The sequence below is a fragment of the Symphalangus syndactylus genome, chromosome 2 (genome assembly GCF_028878055.3).
Source record: "Symphalangus syndactylus isolate Jambi chromosome 2, NHGRI_mSymSyn1-v2.1_pri, whole genome shotgun sequence".
NCBI classification, from domain to species: domain Eukaryota; kingdom Metazoa; phylum Chordata; class Mammalia; order Primates; family Hylobatidae; genus Symphalangus; species Symphalangus syndactylus.
Window position 1 is genome coordinate 83,161,442 of NC_072424.2, and position 21,601 is coordinate 83,183,042.

Genomic DNA, 21,601 nt, shown 5'->3' on the forward strand with positions numbered 1-21,601 from the left:
CCATCCTATATTAAAATTATCCACAACTTCACAATTATAATCTTATTAATATAATTGAAAGCAACATCATTAATACTACTTCATACTTTTCTTCTCTTGTCCTTTAAATAAAGACAGACTCTTTACAGCTTACATCAATCATAAATGATGGCTAATTCAGTTGTAGTGACTCAGTCATCAGAAAGAAAGGGCAGTAACATTCACTGCAAGAACCACACCAAACCTTCGATGACAGCTGTCTCAAGCACATCTAATGAGTTTTTCTCAGCATTTCCAGCTGTGCTAAATAGCTGTGGCAGTTTATACTTAATCTAAAGCAGGAAGTCCCAAGGTACATTGCTGTTATAACACCAATTAAGTCAGTCCTCTTCATTACAATTCTCTTCACCACAATCTGGAGTTGCTCCATAGCCACTAAAATTTGCTAAACTGAAAACAACGTTGCATTTTCAAATGCTCAAAGTCTCAAGCCTCAAAATCATTTGTAAGTCAGTGTTGTCCCAAAATGTACAGACTAAAAATATACCTTCTTCCACTTAAATTTAAACAACACACACTTAATGACAGCCCCACACTCAGACTATTTCAAGGCAATTTAAAAGATGAATTTTGGAAATCATTGGGGCGGGGGAAGACATAAATCCTGTTGATGTGGAGGGCATGTGACTGTCAACAGAATAAAGTTACTTTCCTAAAAGCCAGATTTAAAAAAAGAAAAGTAGAAAAGCCGGCAAGCCAAGAGCCCATTAGGCCTTCGTGGAACAGTTTGAATTCCGGTTCAACAATACTGTTTTTGTTTTTTTTTTTCTTTAAGTGGTATGATATCCCAGCTAGAATAATTGTGCTCTCCAGAAGCAATTAATGTGATTTGCAAACACTGATTTTTTCTTTTGCAAAAACTGTAATAATATTAGCCTGACCAATTATGAAATAATTCCTAAATTTGTGCTTTCATGGCTTCCTTCTATTTTAAATCTGTATTATTTTAAGCAAATTTTCCGCAAGTAAAAATGACTTAACTTCATAAAAATCTACCATTTATGTAAATAAAACATTAACAAAAACAAAATTAAAAGAATTACTATAAATGAAACATTTACATTGCTGATATTAAATCCATTACTTGCATTCCTAACCATAACAATAAACATCAAGGCTAAAACTCTTTACCGTTTTTATTACTGTCAATTTTTAATATGTAGGTTACTTTGACAGTCTACTTCTGCAAAGTCATCTGTTGAATTATATTTAGAGTACTGGTTAAATATAATTAGAAAATATTAAAAGGGAAGAAAGTACTAACATCTGTATTGATAAATGTATTTGGAAAGAGGAAAAAACCTAGATGTAGAGAGAGTGTGGTATTCTACAGATGGGCTAAATAACATTTGATCATTCACTGGTACGAAGCCTTTCATTTTGCATAAACAGACAAAACCTGGGAGGTTATAAAAAAACAGCCAAAAGCCACACCCCCATGCTCCTTCTCTGGTGGCTGGCAGAAAGGCATGTCTCCTGAAGGTGGGAGGAGCACTCACCTCCAGGCTTCAGGAGTAATTCACTCTTCCCCCTTGCCTTGGCCACTCTTTCTTGGCAGAGTTTCCTCAAATTTAACTTCTCCTTCCACCAGAGTGGAATCAAGGTCCTCAATGAAAGGGGAAAGTCACTCAGCTTGCTTTGGTTAAGGGTACTTGGATATGCCATTTATCACTGTAAAATGGATCTTCTGGGTGGTCCAGCCCAGTTCTCCAAAACAGCCATCTACCACAGGCCCAAGGGCAAAAGCCTTTTCATAAAAGAGTATTCCTGTGCCCAGGGTGGATGAGGTTGGACAAAGCTACTATCACCAGAAGTGGCTGATCTTAATAGGAAAATCTCGGTCAACTTCCTGTCCCCAGCCAACTTCTCATCTCCCATACCAAAGACACAATTTAACACGTGCCATCAACCACTGCAGTCCGCTATTCAGGGCAGCCACAGGTGGGGTGTGTATTCCCCCAAGATTTATCAAGGTTCTGCCAAGTGCTGGCTGCTGAACCAGGCTCAGGCACACACAGATCAATAGACTAGAACCTTCAAGAACTCATGCTCAGGTGGGAGAGACAGATACACTGAAGGATACAGACACATAGAAAAAGCCATGTTGTAGAACATTAATAGCAAGAAGTACAATGTATGATGTGAGTGCCAGAGAGGGACATCTACAGGTTGGTAAGCTGGATGGAAAAATGAATTCTGAGAAGGCTTTTGGGAAGTGATGACTCCTAAATGATTATTAAAGAAGTAGAATTCCCTTAGTTTCTTGAAATTGTCCATGCTTAAAACTCAAAGGCTACCGTGGTTTATGTTATCTGGCACAGAGAGCTATGTCTAACATATACTCAAGTACATACATTCATTCTCAAGTGTATATCTCACTGACAGACATCAGCATGTGTAGTGGGTGCTGTGCTGGGCTGCCCTCTAGGGCTGAAGCCCTCATCTCCCAGCTGATGGGTGTTGGGAGCAGACAGCTCTCAGATGAGAATCTCTCCAGGTCTCATCCTCAAGTTGAAGATGGCACCTCTCCCAAGGTCATGCATTCTTTTGGGTTCATCCACATATGACAACTAGTTAATGTAAGTTTATAAAGGCCTGGACCCCTCTCCCTCCCGTTAGGACAATGCTGAAGGGCTCACCTAGCTTGAGCGTTCCTGTAGGATTGTCTGACACCTCTGTGATGATTGCATCACAGTTCAAGTTCTCCCTCTGCTGCCTTCGTTCGTCACACAGGCAGAGATTTTGAAAGCTCTCCCATCGAACTTCCGGCACACAAATTTCTATCTCAGAGTCTGCTTCCCAGGGAAGCTGATCTGTGACAGCATGTAAGGCATCGCTAATATCCTGTAAATATGCAGTGTGTACAACACAGCCCACAGCCACTGTTCTTCCACTCAGTGTCCTCGCCAGGCCCAACAAACAGTTCAGTTCTCTCCGCCTCAGGTCTGAATCAACTAGAAACAGAACAAGAGTCAACAGATGGAGAACCGAGATCTCAACTTTAGTGCTGAATAAGTACACACTTAAGAATGTGGCTTAGTGCTGTGAGTCAGCTAATCTGTGAACTCTCAACCTCTCTCATGTCTAGTCATTGAGAAACCAAGATTCAATGAAATTCCTTGGCAGGGAGGTCAGAAAAACGGGGAAAGAAGTGTTCCCCTTCCATCTTGGTGGTTTCTTACCCTGGCATATTTTATGCTAGCCTGAGGAAACCTTTGTAAGTCTTGGCTTCTACTTTTGAAGAGGGAACCCAGTAACAGCTATCGTTCTAACTTACATTTATCAAAAGGTAGGATATAAGGTATGGGGGTATTGTATTTTATAGTTTCATTAAAGAAGCCACATTAATTCATTAACAATTCTACTGCGTATACTGTGGTACTAGGCTACACTAAGGAAGTCCAAGAAAACTCTCATTAGACATAGTTCAAATTGTTAGAGTATGTATTTTATACTTAACTCTATTAGGTTCACATGTACTTGTCTGATAAGAAACGCATAATTCGGACAACTTAGCATATTCAGGAAAATAACTCCTACAAAAATCACAGAATTTAGAGGGACAGGTAGTAACTGGAGTCTTTTTAAGGGAATCTAGTCCTAAATAAATGTTTTTACAAAATGTCTTCAGTTAATGCCTCACCTAGGTGTGATGTGATTCACTCAGACCAGTCTTGATCAAGCAATTCCACTTCACAAGGTCATCGGCTCTACCACTGGGTCATTTGAAGGCTTTACACACACACATACATATATACACACATATACATACCATATATGTATGAGTCTTCAGGATAAGTATGAAATAGATACTAATGTCTCAATATGGCAGTTTCTCTGGAAAATGTGTATATATTTTCAACAATAAACCTATATTATTAATATTAAACTGAATCTGGCTATTTTCAGTCTCAAAACCGTATAATGCAAAGAAAACCTGAACTTTCCAAGTGACCAAAGTAAACAAGCCTTTCTTCATATTAAGAGACAATTAACAGAAAAGCATTTCATGTTTCAAACTCTCAATAATTTAACTATGTATGAAGTAATTTGTCCTTAAAAACAACACAACACAAAATTTAATATTTATATATATATAGGATATGTGGACTTACATCAAACATATTTTCAAAGAAAAACTCAAAAGCTATTTTATGCTACAGCAACTACACTCCAGTTGTGTGGTGTTGTATTAATAAGGAAATTTTCATGGCTATGAAATTTCTTTAGTATAATTTTTTTCTCTTAGAACTTAACAAAAAAAGGCAAAGAAAGTTTTTTCATTATTTGAATCTACACGCACTTTCAAACTGAGAAAGGTATTTTCTTTAATATGTTATAATAAAAGAATTAGTTGCATGTAAAAAAAAAGCATTCTAAAAAGCAGTGACACTTGAAATTGTCCTGGAAATGAACAAAAGGAGTGAAAATGGATTTTAATAGCTTTGAGAGTTAATCATGCTATTCTCAGAGCAGGAGACTTTATCAAATTTATTTTATGTAAATCTTTTGAATTCCTTTCATAATAGTTGTGAATAATGGCAACATCCCTTTAATATTATTTTTCTAACATTTAGGAAAACTTTTAAAACTAACCACCTACAATGATGACTTTTCATATATGAAACTCATTTACGGATTTGTAATAAAAATAAGAGGCAATGCCAGTAACAGACATACAGGGGAGCCATAAGCACATGTGAGTATGCATTAATAATTTTAACAAATAAAGTTACCCAGCTTTCCCAGTACAGCGTGGTACTACCACAATAGAAGAAAAAAAGAAATCAATCCAAATACTGTATGTTGTGTTGCTCGGTATGCCAGAAACTGATAAAACAGAAAATTCTAAGAAAACAAAACACATACAAAATAAAATAAATAATGTAGGACTTGACATGATATAAGCACTACTGTTTCTAAGTTAGCTGGTTTTTTGTTTGGTTGATAAATTTGGTTATTCAACAATCTACTGTTTGGGTTGGGTGTGGTGGCTCAAGCCTGTAATCCTAGCACTTTGGGAGGCCGAGGCGGCTGAATCACTTGAGGTGAGGAGTTCAGGACCAGCCTGGCCAACACAGTGAAACCCCGTCTCTACTAAAAATACAAAAATTAGCTGGGCGTGGTGGTGTATGCCTATAATCCCAACTACTCGGGAGGCTGAGGGATGAGAATTGCTTGAACCCAGGAGGTGGAGGTTGCAGGGAGCCAGGATCACACCACTGCACTCCAGCCTGGGCAACACAGCGAGACTCCATCTCACAAAGAAAGTATCTACGGTTTGTCTTATTCTCTTCCTTGCTGAGCAAAACAAGTGTTCTGTAAGAAAAGCGATTGATCAACAAATCCAACATGTCTACTAAAAACGACTCTCTCCTGCAGGATTGTTTTATGTATGAAGAGCGGCACAGCCTTCTTGCTTTACTCACATCCACGTCTCTAGCTTGGCTTTCTGACTTTTCTGCCTTCCCAACCATGCTAGCAGCTGAGATTTTCCTGTGTGCTTATCAGCACGGTGAATATTATCACGTAAGGCAGTGCTAATGAAACAGTGGTGGACACAAGGCAAGGGCTAAGTACTTAGGGAATAAATATGGACTGTGCCAACTGGGAAGAGGGCTACTGAGCAATTACTGGTCCAAGTCAAAAACAGCCAACCAGCAAGGGGCAGAGGAGGCAAAGACCCCCCACCAGGAACACCACTGGACTTTTCTGTGTCTGTTCTGGAAGGTGAGACCCTGCTGGTCTTCATGTGCATGAACTTCCGCAGGGGACATGGGAAGAGTAAGGAAATTAACACTCACTGCATGCCTACTATAAGTCAAGCATCAGGCGACACACTTTAAATGTTAATATATGTGTAATATATATGTTTTTAATTACTAGGGATCACAGGTGAACATATAAAAATGGCTTATGGAGAGATATGATAGATATTAAGATTCAGGATTACTTTCAAAAAAAACAACTTTTCAAGAATTAGGTATAACAGAATTAGGTTCTCAATATAGGATTTTGGGAGATAATCACAAAGAAGCTGGGCATTTTCTCCTTTAATCCTTTCTAAAGGGATGACGCATTTTCACAATCTTCATTCTAGAGCACCCTCTGCTGGGAACAGTGCCACAAAGTGTTTGATTTCTTTAGGATTTTTTTTCTCCCCAAATGCTCACAATTCACTTTAAAACAGAGCTTTGTGGGTTTTTTGTTTTTTTTGGTTCAATAGAACCTGACAATTTCTATTCTGCCATGAAACTGTCCTTCAAGTAAAGCCTCACAGTCTATATTAAATAACTGGCACCTCTGCCCATCAAAGCCCAGTGGCAGCTGTTTCATGTTACACCCCAGGGGCACAAGGGAGCTCTTGTTCCTGAGCCCAGCATTTTGGACATGTGCAGGAGAGACTGAGTGTGGGAGGCTTCCTGAGGTCCCTGGCTGAAAGTGAGGAGGGCAGTGAACACATCCTGTACTTCCAGGACAGAGTGACCCATGGATATGCCTTCCCCTGGAGCAAGAGGCACCCAGGAAGCTACCAGGAAGACAGCTGGCCTCGAGACATCTTGAAAGGTCTCTGATGAAAAAGGGTGGAGGAAGGAAAGGCAGAGAAGTCTGAATCTCGAGGGAATGCTTCTGAGATCAAAAGCTTTGGTGCAGGCAGGTGGTGCAAAAGGGCAGCCAGAGAGTTTATAACCCACATCACGAACAGCAAAGTACAGAGTTTCCTAAAATCGAGGGGATGTCTCTAAAAAAAGCATGGCATTAAGGAGAGCTGGAACCTGGACATACATCCTCATTGCAAGCAGCCAAGAGAGGCCAACAAACAATGATAGACCAACAAACAATTCCCAATAAGCAAAACTCCCATTCTCTTGTCTTACTCCTCCCTGTGTGTCTACTGGGAAAACTAACAGGATGAACAGGCAAGGAGAGGGGCTTGGCAAACTTGAGCTGGGTAGAGGGCGAAAGCATGTAAATTGGAGAGAGTGATATTTTGTTTTGGACTGCAATGAAACTTTAATAGCAGTTCCAATACCCAAAAGTGTCCAGAAAGCAAGGAGTTCTGCTGGGTTGAAGGCAGTCGTCCCAGGAAGACACGCTGTCACAGCGTGATGGAGGGCAACAGTGGGGAAACTAAAGCTGCTTCCTGATTGGAACTTCCTGAGATCTGCCTGATGAAGGCAAGACAGACCTGTCCATGCAGGAAGGCAGAGGAGGTATCTGTGAAGAAGGAAGATGAGTCACGAGGAGATAGCATCTAGGATATAAAGAGAAGTTCTCAGTGAACTTGGACTGCGGCAGCCGAAGGGGAGGTTGACGACAGCAAGCCAGAGAAATCTGCACATGTCCACAAGCACATCCAGTCTCTGCCCACAGGGTTCCTCCACCCACACCCACAAAGCCCGCATCCTGCCCTGTGTCCTGCTTCTCTCACACCCAGCAGCTAAGTTCTCTCCCAGGAGGCTAAGAGATGCTGTGATAAATCCTCCGTCCAGTTTCAGAGCTGAAAAAGCCCTGGAAGAAATAAAGGAAATGACCTTGAACAGATTAAGTGACTTGCCCAAGGCCACAGACTGAACTAGAATAAAAATTTCTGTTCCAGTACATTCCTCTCACTCTAACACTGGCTCTCTCATCATAGACACTGTAAAATGTGTTATCTAAATACTAGGTTCTATGACTGGACTAAAAGCAAGTACTTTTATAATAAAAGCAACATTAAATAAAAGCAACAACTGCAGCACATGCCTTTGGTACATGGTTATAAAGAGGACTATGGCTGGGCACAGTGGCTCACACCTGTAATCCTAGCACTTTGGGAGACCAAGATGGGCGGATCACTTGAGGTCAGGAGTTTGAGACCACGCTGGCCAACATGGTAAAATCCTGTCTCTACTAAAAATACAAAAATTAGCCAGGCATGGTGGCACGAGCCTATAATCCCAGCTACTCGGGAGGCTGAGGCAAGAGAACTGCTTGAACTTGGGAAGCGGAGGTTGCAGCGAGCCGAAATCATGCCACTGCACTCCGCCCTGGGTGACAGAGTGGGATTCCATTTATTGCTTTTCTCTAAGATGCAAATCACTAAATAAAGGCTGTTAAGAAACTGCTTCATTTCCAGTGAATAGCCTGAGAGCTAATGTGTCCACCAGCCATGGGTGCTTCTGGCCCAGCTAGTTCTACAGTGCACCTGCTTCTTGGACTCCCCTGGCTTTATCATACTTCTTGAAGGGCACAAGAAATTCCCACCTCAAGATTTTCTTCATGGTCCAGATTTTTCTGAGTGAAGACATGGAACTGGACCATCAATTCAGGTTGGATCTGAGGCTTCTGAGGCGACACACCAGCAGAACTCTAGAGTTCATGTTTAAGTGACAAGAGTACTCCTCCATGTAGCAAGATTGTCCTTTTGCTCAGAAGGAGATCACACACAGCTGGGTTGGGAAAGGAGGAAGGAAGGAGCACTTACCTAGCCAACCAGACCTGCCTGACCAGCCATGGTAACTGGTGGGATGACATTAGTCACAACAAGACCACCCATGTTCTGGAACACTGCTTGAGGGAAGTCTACGCCCACTTTTTGTTTATGGAGCCCATGAGTTTTCTTACAGACTTCCTCTGCATAATTCACTAAATAGGGCCCTGATCCAATAAAGATCAAATATAAAGGACTCACTTTATATTGTTCCTTTAGCTTTTTTTTTTTTTTTTAACCACTTCATTTATTACTTCTGTGCAGTAGAGATGCATCCCTTTATTTATTGCTATTCTTTAAAGTCATTACTCTTAGGCTGGGCATGGTAGCTCACGCCTATAATCCCAGCACTTTGGGAAGCTGAGGCCAGCGGATGACCTGAGGTCAGGAGTTTGAGACCAGCCTGGCCAACGTGGTGAAACCCTGTCTCCACTAAAAATACAAAAATTATCCCGGCATGGTGGTCCACGCCTGTGTAATCCCAGCTACTCGGGAGGGTGAGGCAGGAAAATCGCTTGAACCCGGGAGGTGGAGGTTGGAGTGAGCTGAGACTGAGCCACCGCACTCTAGCATGGGCGACAGAGTGAGACTCCATCTCAAAAAACTAAAAATAAAATAAAAAATAAATAAAGTCATTACTCAATTTTTGTGTGCCCTTTCCTGTTGATCAGGGAAACAGTGTACATAGTGGTTAAGAAGATACAGGCTGTGGCCCTAACAGACCCAGCAGGCAGTTCCAGCATGGACTTGCAAGATAATTACCCTAGTAGGTATTTTATTTTCTTTATGCATTCCTTCCTTCTCGGACCAGATTATATCAGATGAGTTACGCAGAGTGTACATCTACTGAAAGAATGGTAGAAGGATCATCTAAACTATTTAAATTTGCTTTTCATTTGCCTAGCCAGCAGAAGTGACTATACATATGTTTAATGCATGTGATATATTTCCACTCTATTTGTAAACACTAGCTGCTCACAGCAGCATTACTCATAACAATGCTGTGGAAAGCAACCCAAGTGCCCAGGGATGAACGGATAAACAAACTGTGACGCACACACACGGAATATTGTTCAGCGTTAAAAAGGAGGGAAACCGACACACGCTACAAGATGGCTGAAGCTTGAAGATGTTACGCTAAATGAAGTAAGCCAGTCACAAAAAGACAAATACCGTAAGATGACATGTGTATGAGGTACCCAGAGCAGTCAAATACAAAGGGACAGAAAGTAGAATGGTGGCTGCCAGGTGATGGCAGTGGTGGGTGGAGAGGGGTGGGGGAAATGGAGAGTTATTGTTCACCGGGTGGAGTTTCCGCTTTGCAAAATGAGAAAGTTCTGAGGATCGATGATAACGGTTGTATAACAATGTCAAACGAACTTAATGCCACTGAACTTGTAAGTTCACTTAAAGTACACTTCAGAACAATTTGTAAGCTGTACACTTAAAAATGGTTATAATGGTCAATTTTATGAGATTATATATCATCTAATATTTTGGTAGCATATTTATCTTAATTGTATCTCACTCAGATGAAGGTAAAAAATGTATATTATTTCATATCTATGGTACGCAGAAGCCTTATGTATGAGGAGAAGATGTAGTAGATGGAAAACTTAGCAGAAACAATCTCCAAATAGATCTCAGAAAAGCCATTAAAAACAAATCTGTGAGAAAAACAACAATAGTAACTGCACAAGAAAAGCTGGTAGAGTGGAAAGCTAGATGGGAAAGAAAAGCCATGAAAAACAGACAAATTTTAGGGTAACAAAATGTCCTATAAATTTATTTTTAACACATTCTATTAAAATCCGGCAAACTTTTTCTATAAAGGTCTAGATGGTCCATATTTTCAGCTTTGTGAGCCACACGGACTTCTGTGGCAATTACTCAACTCTGCAGTTATAATTTGAAAGCAGGTGAAAATGGGTGTGGTTGTGCTGCAAAAAAACTCCATTTACAAAAACAGGCAGCAGGCCAGATCGAGCCCAGTGGCAGTCGTTTTTTTTTACTGACCCCTGGTATAGAAAACCCCAATAAATAAAAGGACAATTTGGAATAAAGAAGATCAATTCCCATGGAATAAAATACCATAGATTCCTATTTTGTCCCCCAACGAAGTAGACCTAGGAACATAAGTTAAAATTGAAAATGTCCCTTTCCTAACAAACTGCTAATTGTTTTTCAACTGAAGAGGTATCTCAATGAGCTAAAAAGTTTGTAGTACATTCCTCATTCCCACTAAAAATGGACTTAACATCCCACCCATATTAAAACATATTCAGAATGCTTCTCTAACAAGAAATATTTCTTAGTACACAAGAATGAACTAACCAGAGCCAAAATTTTACTCCAAGTACCCCTAAGTTTCTTCACAGCTGATTCTCAAAACACAGAGTAAATTCTAGGCCAGTAACTTAAAAACCTATCACTTCAAGAGGTTGGTCCCTGTCAAGACCCCCAAGAAATATATGAATATTCATGAGAAAATGTCTAAAAGATACTCATTTTAATGTAAAAACAAGTGAACAATATGCATGAAAAGAGCACAGTTGTATAAAGAAGGGAAAGACACACTCTCTTTTCCCCATATTCTCACCTGTATGTACGAAGAAAATTTGTGGAAGGCTCCACACTCACCTCTGAAAGGCAGGATTCTGAGTTTTGAAAGGTTCATGTTTTACCTTACTAGGTACTTTTATAGTTTTTACTAGAAGTAAAATTACTTTTTTACACTCAAAGTATTACTTTTAATATTAAGAGTAATAGGTTGAGATTGCAGTTAAAAGGTTTATCACCTCCATTATTAACAGTCAATCTGAATACCAGTATTTTTAACAAAAGAATATTCACTCATGGGACTTCTACCATCCATAAAGGTCACCACATAATAAGAATATTTATACACACATCCATGAAACACAGTCTTTGGGGGTAAAATTTCACAGCTGTACAATACCTCAGCTCCACCCATCCATTTAGGTTCATCAGGAAACTCAGCACACAAAATATCTTCTGACTGATCGGTTCCCAAGACATGGTAGTAGAGCTTTTGGTGGAGATTGGTGGATGTCTCTGTGCCTGAAGGAGTTAAAAATGTACACTGAAATGCACTTGGTAATTTTAAGAAAATCAATTCCACCCATATTGCAGAATGCTAGAAACATTTAAAAAGTTAAGTAGCTGGCTGCAGGATACAAGGTTAACATACAGAAATCATTACTTTCCTATATACCAGCAACGAACAAGTAGATTTTGAAATTAAAAACAATACATTAGCATGTCCAAAAATGGAATATTTAGATATAAATCTAACAAAATATGTGTAAGATCTATCTAAGGAAAACTGCAAAATTCTGATGAAAGAAGTAGAAGAACCAAATAAATGAAGAGCTAGTCCATGCTCATGGATAGGAAGACTTAATATTGTCAAGATATCAGTTCTTCCCATTTTTGTCTATGGATTTAATGAAATCTCAAGCAAAATCCCAGAAACATATTTTGTGGATTGACAAACTGATTCTAAAGTTCATATGCAAAGGCAAAATATACTGACTAGCCAACACAATACAGAAGGAGAACAAAGGTGGAGGACTGGCACCTAACCTCAAGATTTATTATAAAGCTACAGTGATCAAGATAATGTGGTATTAACAAAACAATGGACAAACAGATCAATGGAACAGGAGAGCGAGCCTAGCAGCCTTTTTAAAAAACGGTGCTGGGACAACCAGACATCCACAGGCAAAAATATGAATCCAGAAAAGATCTTACACCCTTCACAGAAATTAACTCAAAATGGATCACAGACCTGAATGTAAAACATAAAACTATAAAATTCCTAAATATACAAAGAACTCAGCAATAAGAAAAACAAACAAACAAACAAACAAAAAAATGATTAAAAACTAAGCCAAAGGCCTTGACAAACATCTGACCAAAGATACACAGATGGCAAATAATCATATGGAAAGATGCTCCACATTATATATCATTAGGGAAATGCAAATTAAAACAATCAGATATGGCTGGGCATGGTGGCTCACACCTGTAATCCCAGCACTTTGGGAGGCCGAGGCAGGTGGATCACCTGAGGTCAGGAGTTCGAGACCAGCCTGACGAACATGGTGAAATCCCGTCTCTACTAAAAATACAAAAATTAGCCGAGTAGGGTGGCATGCACCTGTAGTCCCAGCTACTTGGGAGTCTGAGATAGAAGAATTGCTTGAACCCGGGAGACAGAAGATGCCATGAGCTGAGATTATGCCACTGCGCTCCAGCCTGGGTATTTGTAAAAACACACAAAAAAATGAGCTGGGCATGGCGCTAACTAGTCCCAGACAGAGCAAGACTCTATCTCAAAAAAAAAAAAAAAAAAGAATTCAGATATAACTATACACCTGTAAGAATGGCCAGAATTCAGAACCCTGATAGCACCAAATGCTGTCCAGGGTGTGGAACAAGAGGAACTCTCATTCATTGCTGGCAGGAATGCAAAATGGTCTAGCCACTCTGGAAGAGTTTTGGAGGATTCTTATAAAACTGAACAGACTCTTAACCACATGATCCCACAATCATGCTCCTTTACCCAAAGGAGTTGAAAACTTGTGTCCAAACAAAGAGCTGCATACAGATTTTTTATACAAGTTTTATTCATAAGTGCTAAAACTTGGAAGCAACTAAGCATTCTTTCAGTAGGTGGATGGACACACTGTGGCACATTCAAACAATGATTATTTAACACTAAAAAGAAATGAGCTATCAAGCCGGGAAAAGTCATGTAGGGAACTTAAATGTATTATCAGTAAACGAAAAAAGCCAATCTGAAAAGGCTACATACTGTCTAATTCCAACTACAGGATGTTCTGGAAAAGACAAAACTATAAAGACAGTAAAAAGATCAGTGACTACAAAAGATTGGGATGAGAAAGGAATGAATCGTTGGAACACAAAGGATTTTTAGGGCAAGGGAAACTACTCTGTATGATACTACAACACTGGATACATGTCACTATACATTTGTTCAGACCTACAGAATGTACAACACCAAAATCAAACCCTAAAGTAAACTATGAACTTGGGTGATAATGATGTGTCAATGTAGATTTACCAATGAAAACCAAATGTACCACTCTGGCGGGGGATATTCATAATAAGAGAGGTAAAATGAATATGTGGGGGCAGGAGGCACATGAGAAGTCTCTGTATTTTCTTCTCAATTTTGCTGTTAACTTAAAACTGTTCTAAAAACTAAACTTTACTTTTTAAAAAGTTAAGTATCGGCCAGGCGCGGTGGCTCACGCCTATAATCCCAGCACTTTGGGAGGCCGAGGTGGGAGGATCACAAGGTCAGGAGTTCAAGACCAGCATGGCCAATACGGTGAAACCCCATTTCTACTAAAAATACAAAAAAAATTTAGCTAGGCATGGCGCTAACTAGTCCCAGTTACTCGGGAGGCTGAGGCAGGAGAATCACTTGAACCCGGGAGGTAGAGGTTGCAGTGAGCTGAGATCACGCCACTGCACCCCAGCCTGGGTGACAGGGCGAGACTCCATCTCAAAAAAAAAAAAAAAAAGGTTAAGTATCGGTTGAATATCAAACTGAAAGTAATTAACTCATATTTGCTGATTTGGGTGCCTTCTTTGAGGCTGAACTTCTTTTTTTCATTATGATGACGTACCAAGCTTTCAGGGAAAGGGAGGGAAAAACGTAAGATAATACCATAACGTAAAAAAAGCTTTATGGCACTTAAGTGATTGTCATTGAGCTTTCAGGGACACCGGTAAGAAGCACATGGTAGGAATTGCTTAGCTTCATTTGTAAGGCTCCCATCACAGTCTGAGAGGCTACGGAGATGTTGGCTTTCTTATATCTATCTCAATTACTAATTATTATTATTTTATGCCACTGAGAGCTGATGGTAAATAGTAACTTTTGTTTTTTACAAGTTAACATAATAACGTTCTCTAACATGAATTGGCCAGTTATACTTTTTTGTCTCCCAGAACGTGGAAATAACTAACATTTTCTAACTCTGGGGCACTCTTAACACAGGCAGCTAATTTCGTTTCCAGAGCACAGACATCTTTCTTTAGCCAACATCCTTGAATAAAAAGCCTACTTTTAGCTCCTCTTGTAATTCATTGGTGAATTTATAAAAAAGGTCTTGATGTAGCCTAATCAAAAGGCAGAAAAAGCTAAACATAGCCAAGAGATGAAAAACACTGTAGCCTTATTCTCAATTCAACTGCGGGAATAAAAACAGAAAAGAAAGCAAGGATATTTAAAGATGACAAAGACACAGCAAGTCATGATAAGGGGACAACAGGTACAGCAGAAAGCACTGGAGTAGCTGTGCTTCTTGCCAGATCCCAGCCCTCCAGCAAATTACTGAGCCTCTGTGCCCAAGCTCCTAATCTCTAACACAGGGATTGTAAAACTCACCTGTAAAGACCAACCAACATAACAAGAAAATGCTACATACCACCTTGAAATGTGGGGTAGCAGAAGGAAGAAAATGACACATTGTACCAGTAAGGTATAAGGTACATAGCCCTTCCTGCCTGGGAAAATTTAGAAGTGAAGGAGCAAAGGAGGAGGAGCACTTTGAACACAACAGGATCTTTGTGCAATTAAAGAGAAGAACAATAAAGGTGTGTCCAGAAAGTAACAAGGAGAAAAGTATCAAGATAAAGAGCAACCAACAGGTGACCTATAACTTCTGATCAGAGGAGAATATGCGATTACTACAGTAGTAAAGTTTTATAATCACTCAACATCATCAAATAGTTTGGTTTGGTTTAAAAATTCACCTTCTCCATAATCTCCTTAGGAGATATAACACATCTATAAGGGATTGATTGATTGTAATAATGATCCCAATTTTCCGCAGCTCCCTGTATCTATTTCTCCACCCACTGAAAAGGGGCTGGCCCTCTGGCTTGCTTTAGCCAACAGAATGCAGCAAAGCTGACGTGCCAGGAGCAAGCCTAGGCATTAAGAACGCTGTGTCATTCAGCTCCCCGTCTCGTAATTCTACTGAGTTGCCACGTGAGCAAGCCCAGGCTAGTCTGCTAGTCGTCCCAGCTGAGGCCCCAGAAATGTAAAAGAGCCAAGCCAAGATGAACCAACTGACCTGCAGCTGACCACAGATACATGTTAGAACTCAGCCAAGGCCAGAAGAACTACCTGGCCAACCCACAGGCTCATAGCAAAAATAAATGTTTATTATTCTAAGCTACTACATTTTGGTGTGGTCTATTACACAGCAAAGCCAACTGATACAGCACCCTTTGAGGAAACATGGTTCTGGACCACACAACCTCTATGTAGGGTTTAGCGTCTCTTTTCAGTCACTTGAAGTCACACTTCATTTTGTGAAAAACGTGCTTCATCTGAAGTCTTCACTCACCATCACTTTTTCCATCCTGTTGAGGGTATGAGTTGTAGAACATTCCCTTCCCATCATGGGTCCAGGCCATACAGCTGAACTTGACTCTTTCAAGCACATCTGGAAGCTCTTTGGCACCATCAACTTTCATGAACTTGATTGTCACCCAGTCTGAGCCACTGGCACTCAGACCATAGGCAAAATATTCACCATCTTCGCTGAAGGCGTAACCTATGGGACACAGGAGAAATCATCCAGTGACAAACATGGGAACACAACTCCACTGCCCTCTATGCCATCTGACAAAGCTCTCTTTCATAACACAGAGGTAGAATGTGGCAACAAAAGGAATAGGAATCTGGTAGTGAGGAATCCTGGGGGCTCAGCCCAAGTTTTACAGGAATTACCCTTATAACCTTAGACAAGCTTCCTAACCTCTCCAGGTCTTAATTTGTCTATAAAATGAAATATTAGATTATATGCCTACTAAAATGCTTTCATTTTGAAATTTTTATAATGCAATAGGCAGTTCAGTTAAAAGCAGAGCTCATCTGGGACTTCTGTCATATTTTATTTATACTCTAAAGGGAATAAGGAGAAAAAGGAAACTGCTTTTAGAGTAATGACTGAATTATGACACATACCATATAATAGAACTAAATTGTAGTCATTAGGTAATTTGAGGGATTGATTCCAAACGATCTAAAATCCCTTGTTACAGCCTCATTTTTGGAGCATTACCTGTGCACAAGGATTAATGTCCACACTGTCTGACCATCACAGGCCCAGGTAAATAAAGCCTGAGGGTTTGCAGTGAAGGTGCCCGGAGTGCACATTCCACAGGAAATTGTGAAAGGAAAAGCAATATGTCTATAGACTGTCGTGCCATGTACAATCCTTTAGGGCCCTGGCGGAATGTTCTAATCACTGTGGAATGTTTCCTGGCAAATACTTGTGTTTCATATTAGCTTTTTAAATTATGAAGTATGTAAAGCATTCAATACAACACCTCCTATTGGAGACTCTGACACCAGAGATTTCCTCTTAGGCTGTTTGCTAAATGTTATTGGGGACTGAAAATTTTAAGAAGCTCAACTATTATTAGAGGTTTCCTATTCTTTTACATGGAATTTCAATTAATGGGAAATTCGTTTAAAATTTCACAGAACCTACTCATTAACCATTGTAAGTCCTATAAAGTATCTAGGCTCATATGTATGTAAATGCAGAAAAGAGTCTAGAAGGTGACAGGAAAAAGAAACATATTCGCCTTTTATTCCGCATAGTACTGGAGTGTTTGAATTGTTTATATATATATCTCTCTCCGAAAATTTTCAGAAAAATTTAAATAAAACATTTTGATTTGAAAAGTATGTTTAAAAATCATATACTACAAAAAGAATCTGAATGTTTACTCCTTTTGCGATAACTTCCCTATAATACCACTCTTAGAAAACTCAATGACTGTTTGAGGCAGGTCTCATGCCTAATTTAGCTTCTCACCCATCGAGGCTTTGTCCATAGCAAACAGTCCATAAAGAAGTCACGAGAAGAATGCACTGTCAGGCTAGGAGTTAAGACTCTGTCCCTCTGGATGGGTTGCAAGATGATAGATCCTTGTGGAAACTAAATGAATTCCTATATGGGATATGTTACTTCAACAGAACCTGTGTATTAAATTCACTGAAAACTACAAGCTCAGATTCATGGAAGAATCTGAGCTGGCTGATGTCTTATTTTCGATACTGGTTCAATAAAGGATCATTGTTTATATACACAGCCTATTCAGAGGGAGGGGAAGGTGGACCACTGAATGACTGGATCATGGTTAGAAGTGTTTGTATAAAAAAGGGTCTTTGCACAGGTCTGATGGAACGGGGCTCTATAACTCCCATCTTATTGATTACAGAGGACTTCAATGTCTCAATTTCTCAATTCTAGAGGGCTATAACTAATCATATGGTTTTTTCTACAAAACCAGAAGATACTACAGGGAAAATGCTGAGCCAACGTCATCTAGAACATCATTATCATTGTAGAGTTTACAATTATTAAAACACAGAACTGGAGAATAACTTAGTTCCTTACCCTAGAACTCTGCTTATTGCAGAAACCTTGGATAATCTTCTCTATGGCCTATGGAGCAGGTTATCTTAGGGCCAGAGTTAAGTAGGAGATGTACAGCAGCTGTGGACAAACTTAGTCTTTAAACCTGCATCTTCAGGGAACAGGATACCCAGCTGTTCAATTTCTACAATATTTGTGTGTTTTTACTTGTAATTCTAACATGTTGACAATTAACTAGATTTTTAAAACTCTAATCGCCTCCTTCCCAAGAGGGAAACTGATCTGATAAACATTCTTTCCTGTTTAATATTTACAGTTGGAACAATCTTTGTACAGCTTAAACTTCTTATAGAAAATGACTTATTTTTTTCTAATCACAGGTAGGTCTCAGGGATGTTGGAGGAAATGATGAAGATACGTCAAGATTCCAGAAGTCCTAGAAGCTAATTTGGGTCCAGTGTGAATTATTCTCCAGTTCTGCTTCATGCTATCAGAGTGGAAAAGAGGAATGTGACTATTCATGTATTCTAAATATACTGTGCAAAAATTAGCTTTCCTGATATTGTATGTGCATCTGTTCCACAATATGGTCCACACCCTGCCTGGCATTTCAAAGGTAAAGCAACTGCACTAACTTCAGAGCTCCAAGTGAGGGTCTTGGGAGTTCCATGGGCCTCTCTGTGTAGCACTTACCTCGGAGTGCCACTGTGCCATCGTCAGACAGTATGTTGGGGTCCAGGAACACTCTGGCCTCACCCTCTAAGGAATCCTGTACATATAATACTCGCTGGTTCTGCAAACCTGTATTGTAAAAATAAAAATACCTGGGGAACAGAGATGGTCTTTATTTAGCTGTGGAGTTTTCTATTTGTGGAGTAAAACCAGACACACACAAGCAAAAAACCAAAACAAAACCAAAAACCTAAAAAGGTACAACTGTAATCTGGCCATCACAGGGACATGGGGACATGGGTGAAAGGTCCCATCATTTCTCTCTACCTAGAGCTTGTTAACGGAATTGCTTTCCATATTCAAATCCTGTATTGAAATCCTGCACGTTAGCTAAGTAGAGGCAAATAAAGACCATTTTATGTGTTAAAATAAAAATTGATATTCAAATAAAGCAGTAACTTTTTCTTTTAAATGAAGAAGAAAGCAGACTTTTCTAAAATAAAATTCTGGTTCTTTTCCCTAGCGAGGCTGCTAGGGTGGAAGGTCAGTACACTTTCTCTGTAAAGGGCAAGACTGCAAATATTTCAAGCTCTGTGAGCCATACAGTCTGTCACTATAATACTCAGGCCTGTAGCTGCAGCACAAAAGCAGCTATGGACAATATGTAAACTGATAAGCATGGCTGTGTCCCAATCAGACCTTATTTATAAAAACAGGTAGGCAGGCAGGGTTTTGGTAGGCAGGCTGTACGTTGCTGATCTCTGTGTAAGAATGGCAGAGGGCTAAAGAAAGTCTAAAGTAAATGTGTGATAGTGGCTCCAAAGAGATTTAATAAAAGATCAAGAAAACATGTGTAAGTGGGTGTTAATGGGACAGGAACAAGAGAAGTGAATTCACCCATTTCACTATTCTTTAATGGAAGAAATACACAGAATTAAATGTTTCCAAGTAGTATACATCAAAGATAATTAACTTTGGAGGCAAACAAACCTCCACTGCTATCTATGAATCACCCTGTCTCACCCATAAGACAACAACAATTTCCTATAATCTAGATTTCTTTATATGACCTACCTCTACTAAATTTCTTAACTATTATTTTAACAATTTGGGCAATACCTAATAGATCAAAAATATTATTCTCATTCAGGCATAGAAATTAATTCCTTATAATGAATTAATCTTATACAAGGACAAGTTATATGGAATTTGTATTTTACAATTTAAGAAAGCATTTACTTTGAAAATAAAAAGGAAATTCAGTAAAAGCAGTCTCACCGTTTTCCTTTCTTGAAGTGGCAACTATACTTGGGATAATCATATAGTTCAGTCATTCTCTCTTTGTATAAACCTCTGATGGGACACTGCTCAAGAAATGGCACAGTAATCTTATTCTGGGCCTCCACAAAGGCCTGTGGAGAAATTAAAATGGACAAAGCAAGTTAAATATAAAGTTTTCCAAGTGAAATGTTATCCACTAATATGTATCAGAAAAAGCACACTTTGTCTCTTGGCCAGTGCCTCTTCTCTCTCATTACCAGCCTCTCTCACCTCCTTACCCTTCTTCATACCTTCCCAGCTCCTGCCAAGTGACTGATTAATATGTAGTAACAACCAATGCTTACACGGTACTAACTCAGCTAACGCTTACAGGGCAAGTATTAACTTATTTAGAACTCACAATAATCCTGTGGAGAAGGTCCTTTTATTAGGACAACTTTACAAATGAGGAAACTGAGGTTTGGAGTGGTTAAAAAGTTGCCCGACATCATACAGCTAGGAAGTGGCAGATGGCAGAGTTGGCGCCCAGATCCACACTCCTAACAAACACACTATACTGTAGCTCAGATCACACACTGCCAATAATCTGCATTTACACAGTGCCATGGCTCCGGGCTTCTTATTCAGCAGCTGGCCATCCCAAGAGAAGTCAGAGTCAAAGAGAGAAAGTTAGGGATACCCAGGTGCTATTTTATCGATTTTGGTTTTGACTTGCTAAGACCTACTACCATGTTAATTTCAATCAGAGAACTTTGTTAAAATTTGCAACCAAAGAACATTGAAAAAACATTGGAGGCCGGGTGCAGTGACTCATGCCTGTAATCCCAGCACTTTGGAAGGCTGAGGCGGGTGGATCACTTGAGGCCAGAAGATCGAGACCACCACAGCCAGCATGGCGAAACCCTGTCTCTACTAAAAATACAAAAATTTGTCGGGTGTGGTGGTGGGTGCCTGTAATTCCAGCTACTCAGGTGGCTGAGGCACAAAAATCACTCGAATCCAGGAGGCAGAGGCTGCAGTGAGCCAAGATCGTGCCACTGCACTCCAGCCTGGGTGACACAGGGAGACTCTGTCTTAAAACACACACTAAAACAAAAAACACCTGAAACAAGTGGCATTGCAGAAGAATATCGGCAACATGGTTTATAAGAAAGGCAAGAGATGGCTGTCAGGAAATACTGGTAGTGAAGTCAGGAAAAGGGGCTTTTACAAAAGATGAGTTGTATCTAAGCACACCCTATTTGTAACTAACCAGTTAAAAAGTTAACAATACCATAAAAACTTGGCTAGTAGTAATTCACATCTGGCTATTAGCAAGAAATGAAACAAGAACATTGTATCAGCTTTAAATTCAATAGAAGATTTCATCAGATGTCTATAAATAAGTAAATCATCAGGGAAAAACTTGGAAATTAAGACCGTAATATATTTTGAATGGCAGGGAAAAATGCATTATTATCAGAGTTCACTTTGGGATATATCATCAAGCTCTAAGGGCCCATCCAAGCTCACAATGGTCTTCAAGTTTGCAACAATGCTTTGGGTTCCCCTACAAAAACCACCAATCCCGCTCTGGAGAACCATGATTTTGTGGTGGGACAAACTGTTCCAAAGCTCATTGATTACGATGCATTTAAAAACAAGAGAAAAGGGATGTAAAGTATGAATACAGTAATTA

The 21,601-nt window shown here is 39.7% G+C and overlaps 1 protein-coding gene across 1 annotated transcript in view; it reads right to left on the reverse strand.

The window, feature by feature from the left end:
- Nucleotides 1-21,601, reverse strand: part of PREP (prolyl endopeptidase) — a 130,985-nt gene that overhangs the window by 80,369 nt on the left and 29,015 nt on the right. Inside the window, exons 3-6 of the mRNA XM_055260125.2 lie at nucleotides 19,921-20,054; nucleotides 18,664-18,794; nucleotides 15,925-16,134; nucleotides 11,472-11,593 (exon numbers count right to left, since the gene is read on the reverse strand). Of these exons, the coding sequence (XP_055116100.2) occupies nucleotides 11,472-11,593; nucleotides 15,925-16,134; nucleotides 18,664-18,794; nucleotides 19,921-20,054 (597 nt within the window). The remainder of the gene's footprint in view (nucleotides 1-11,471; nucleotides 11,594-15,924; nucleotides 16,135-18,663; nucleotides 18,795-19,920; nucleotides 20,055-21,601) is intronic.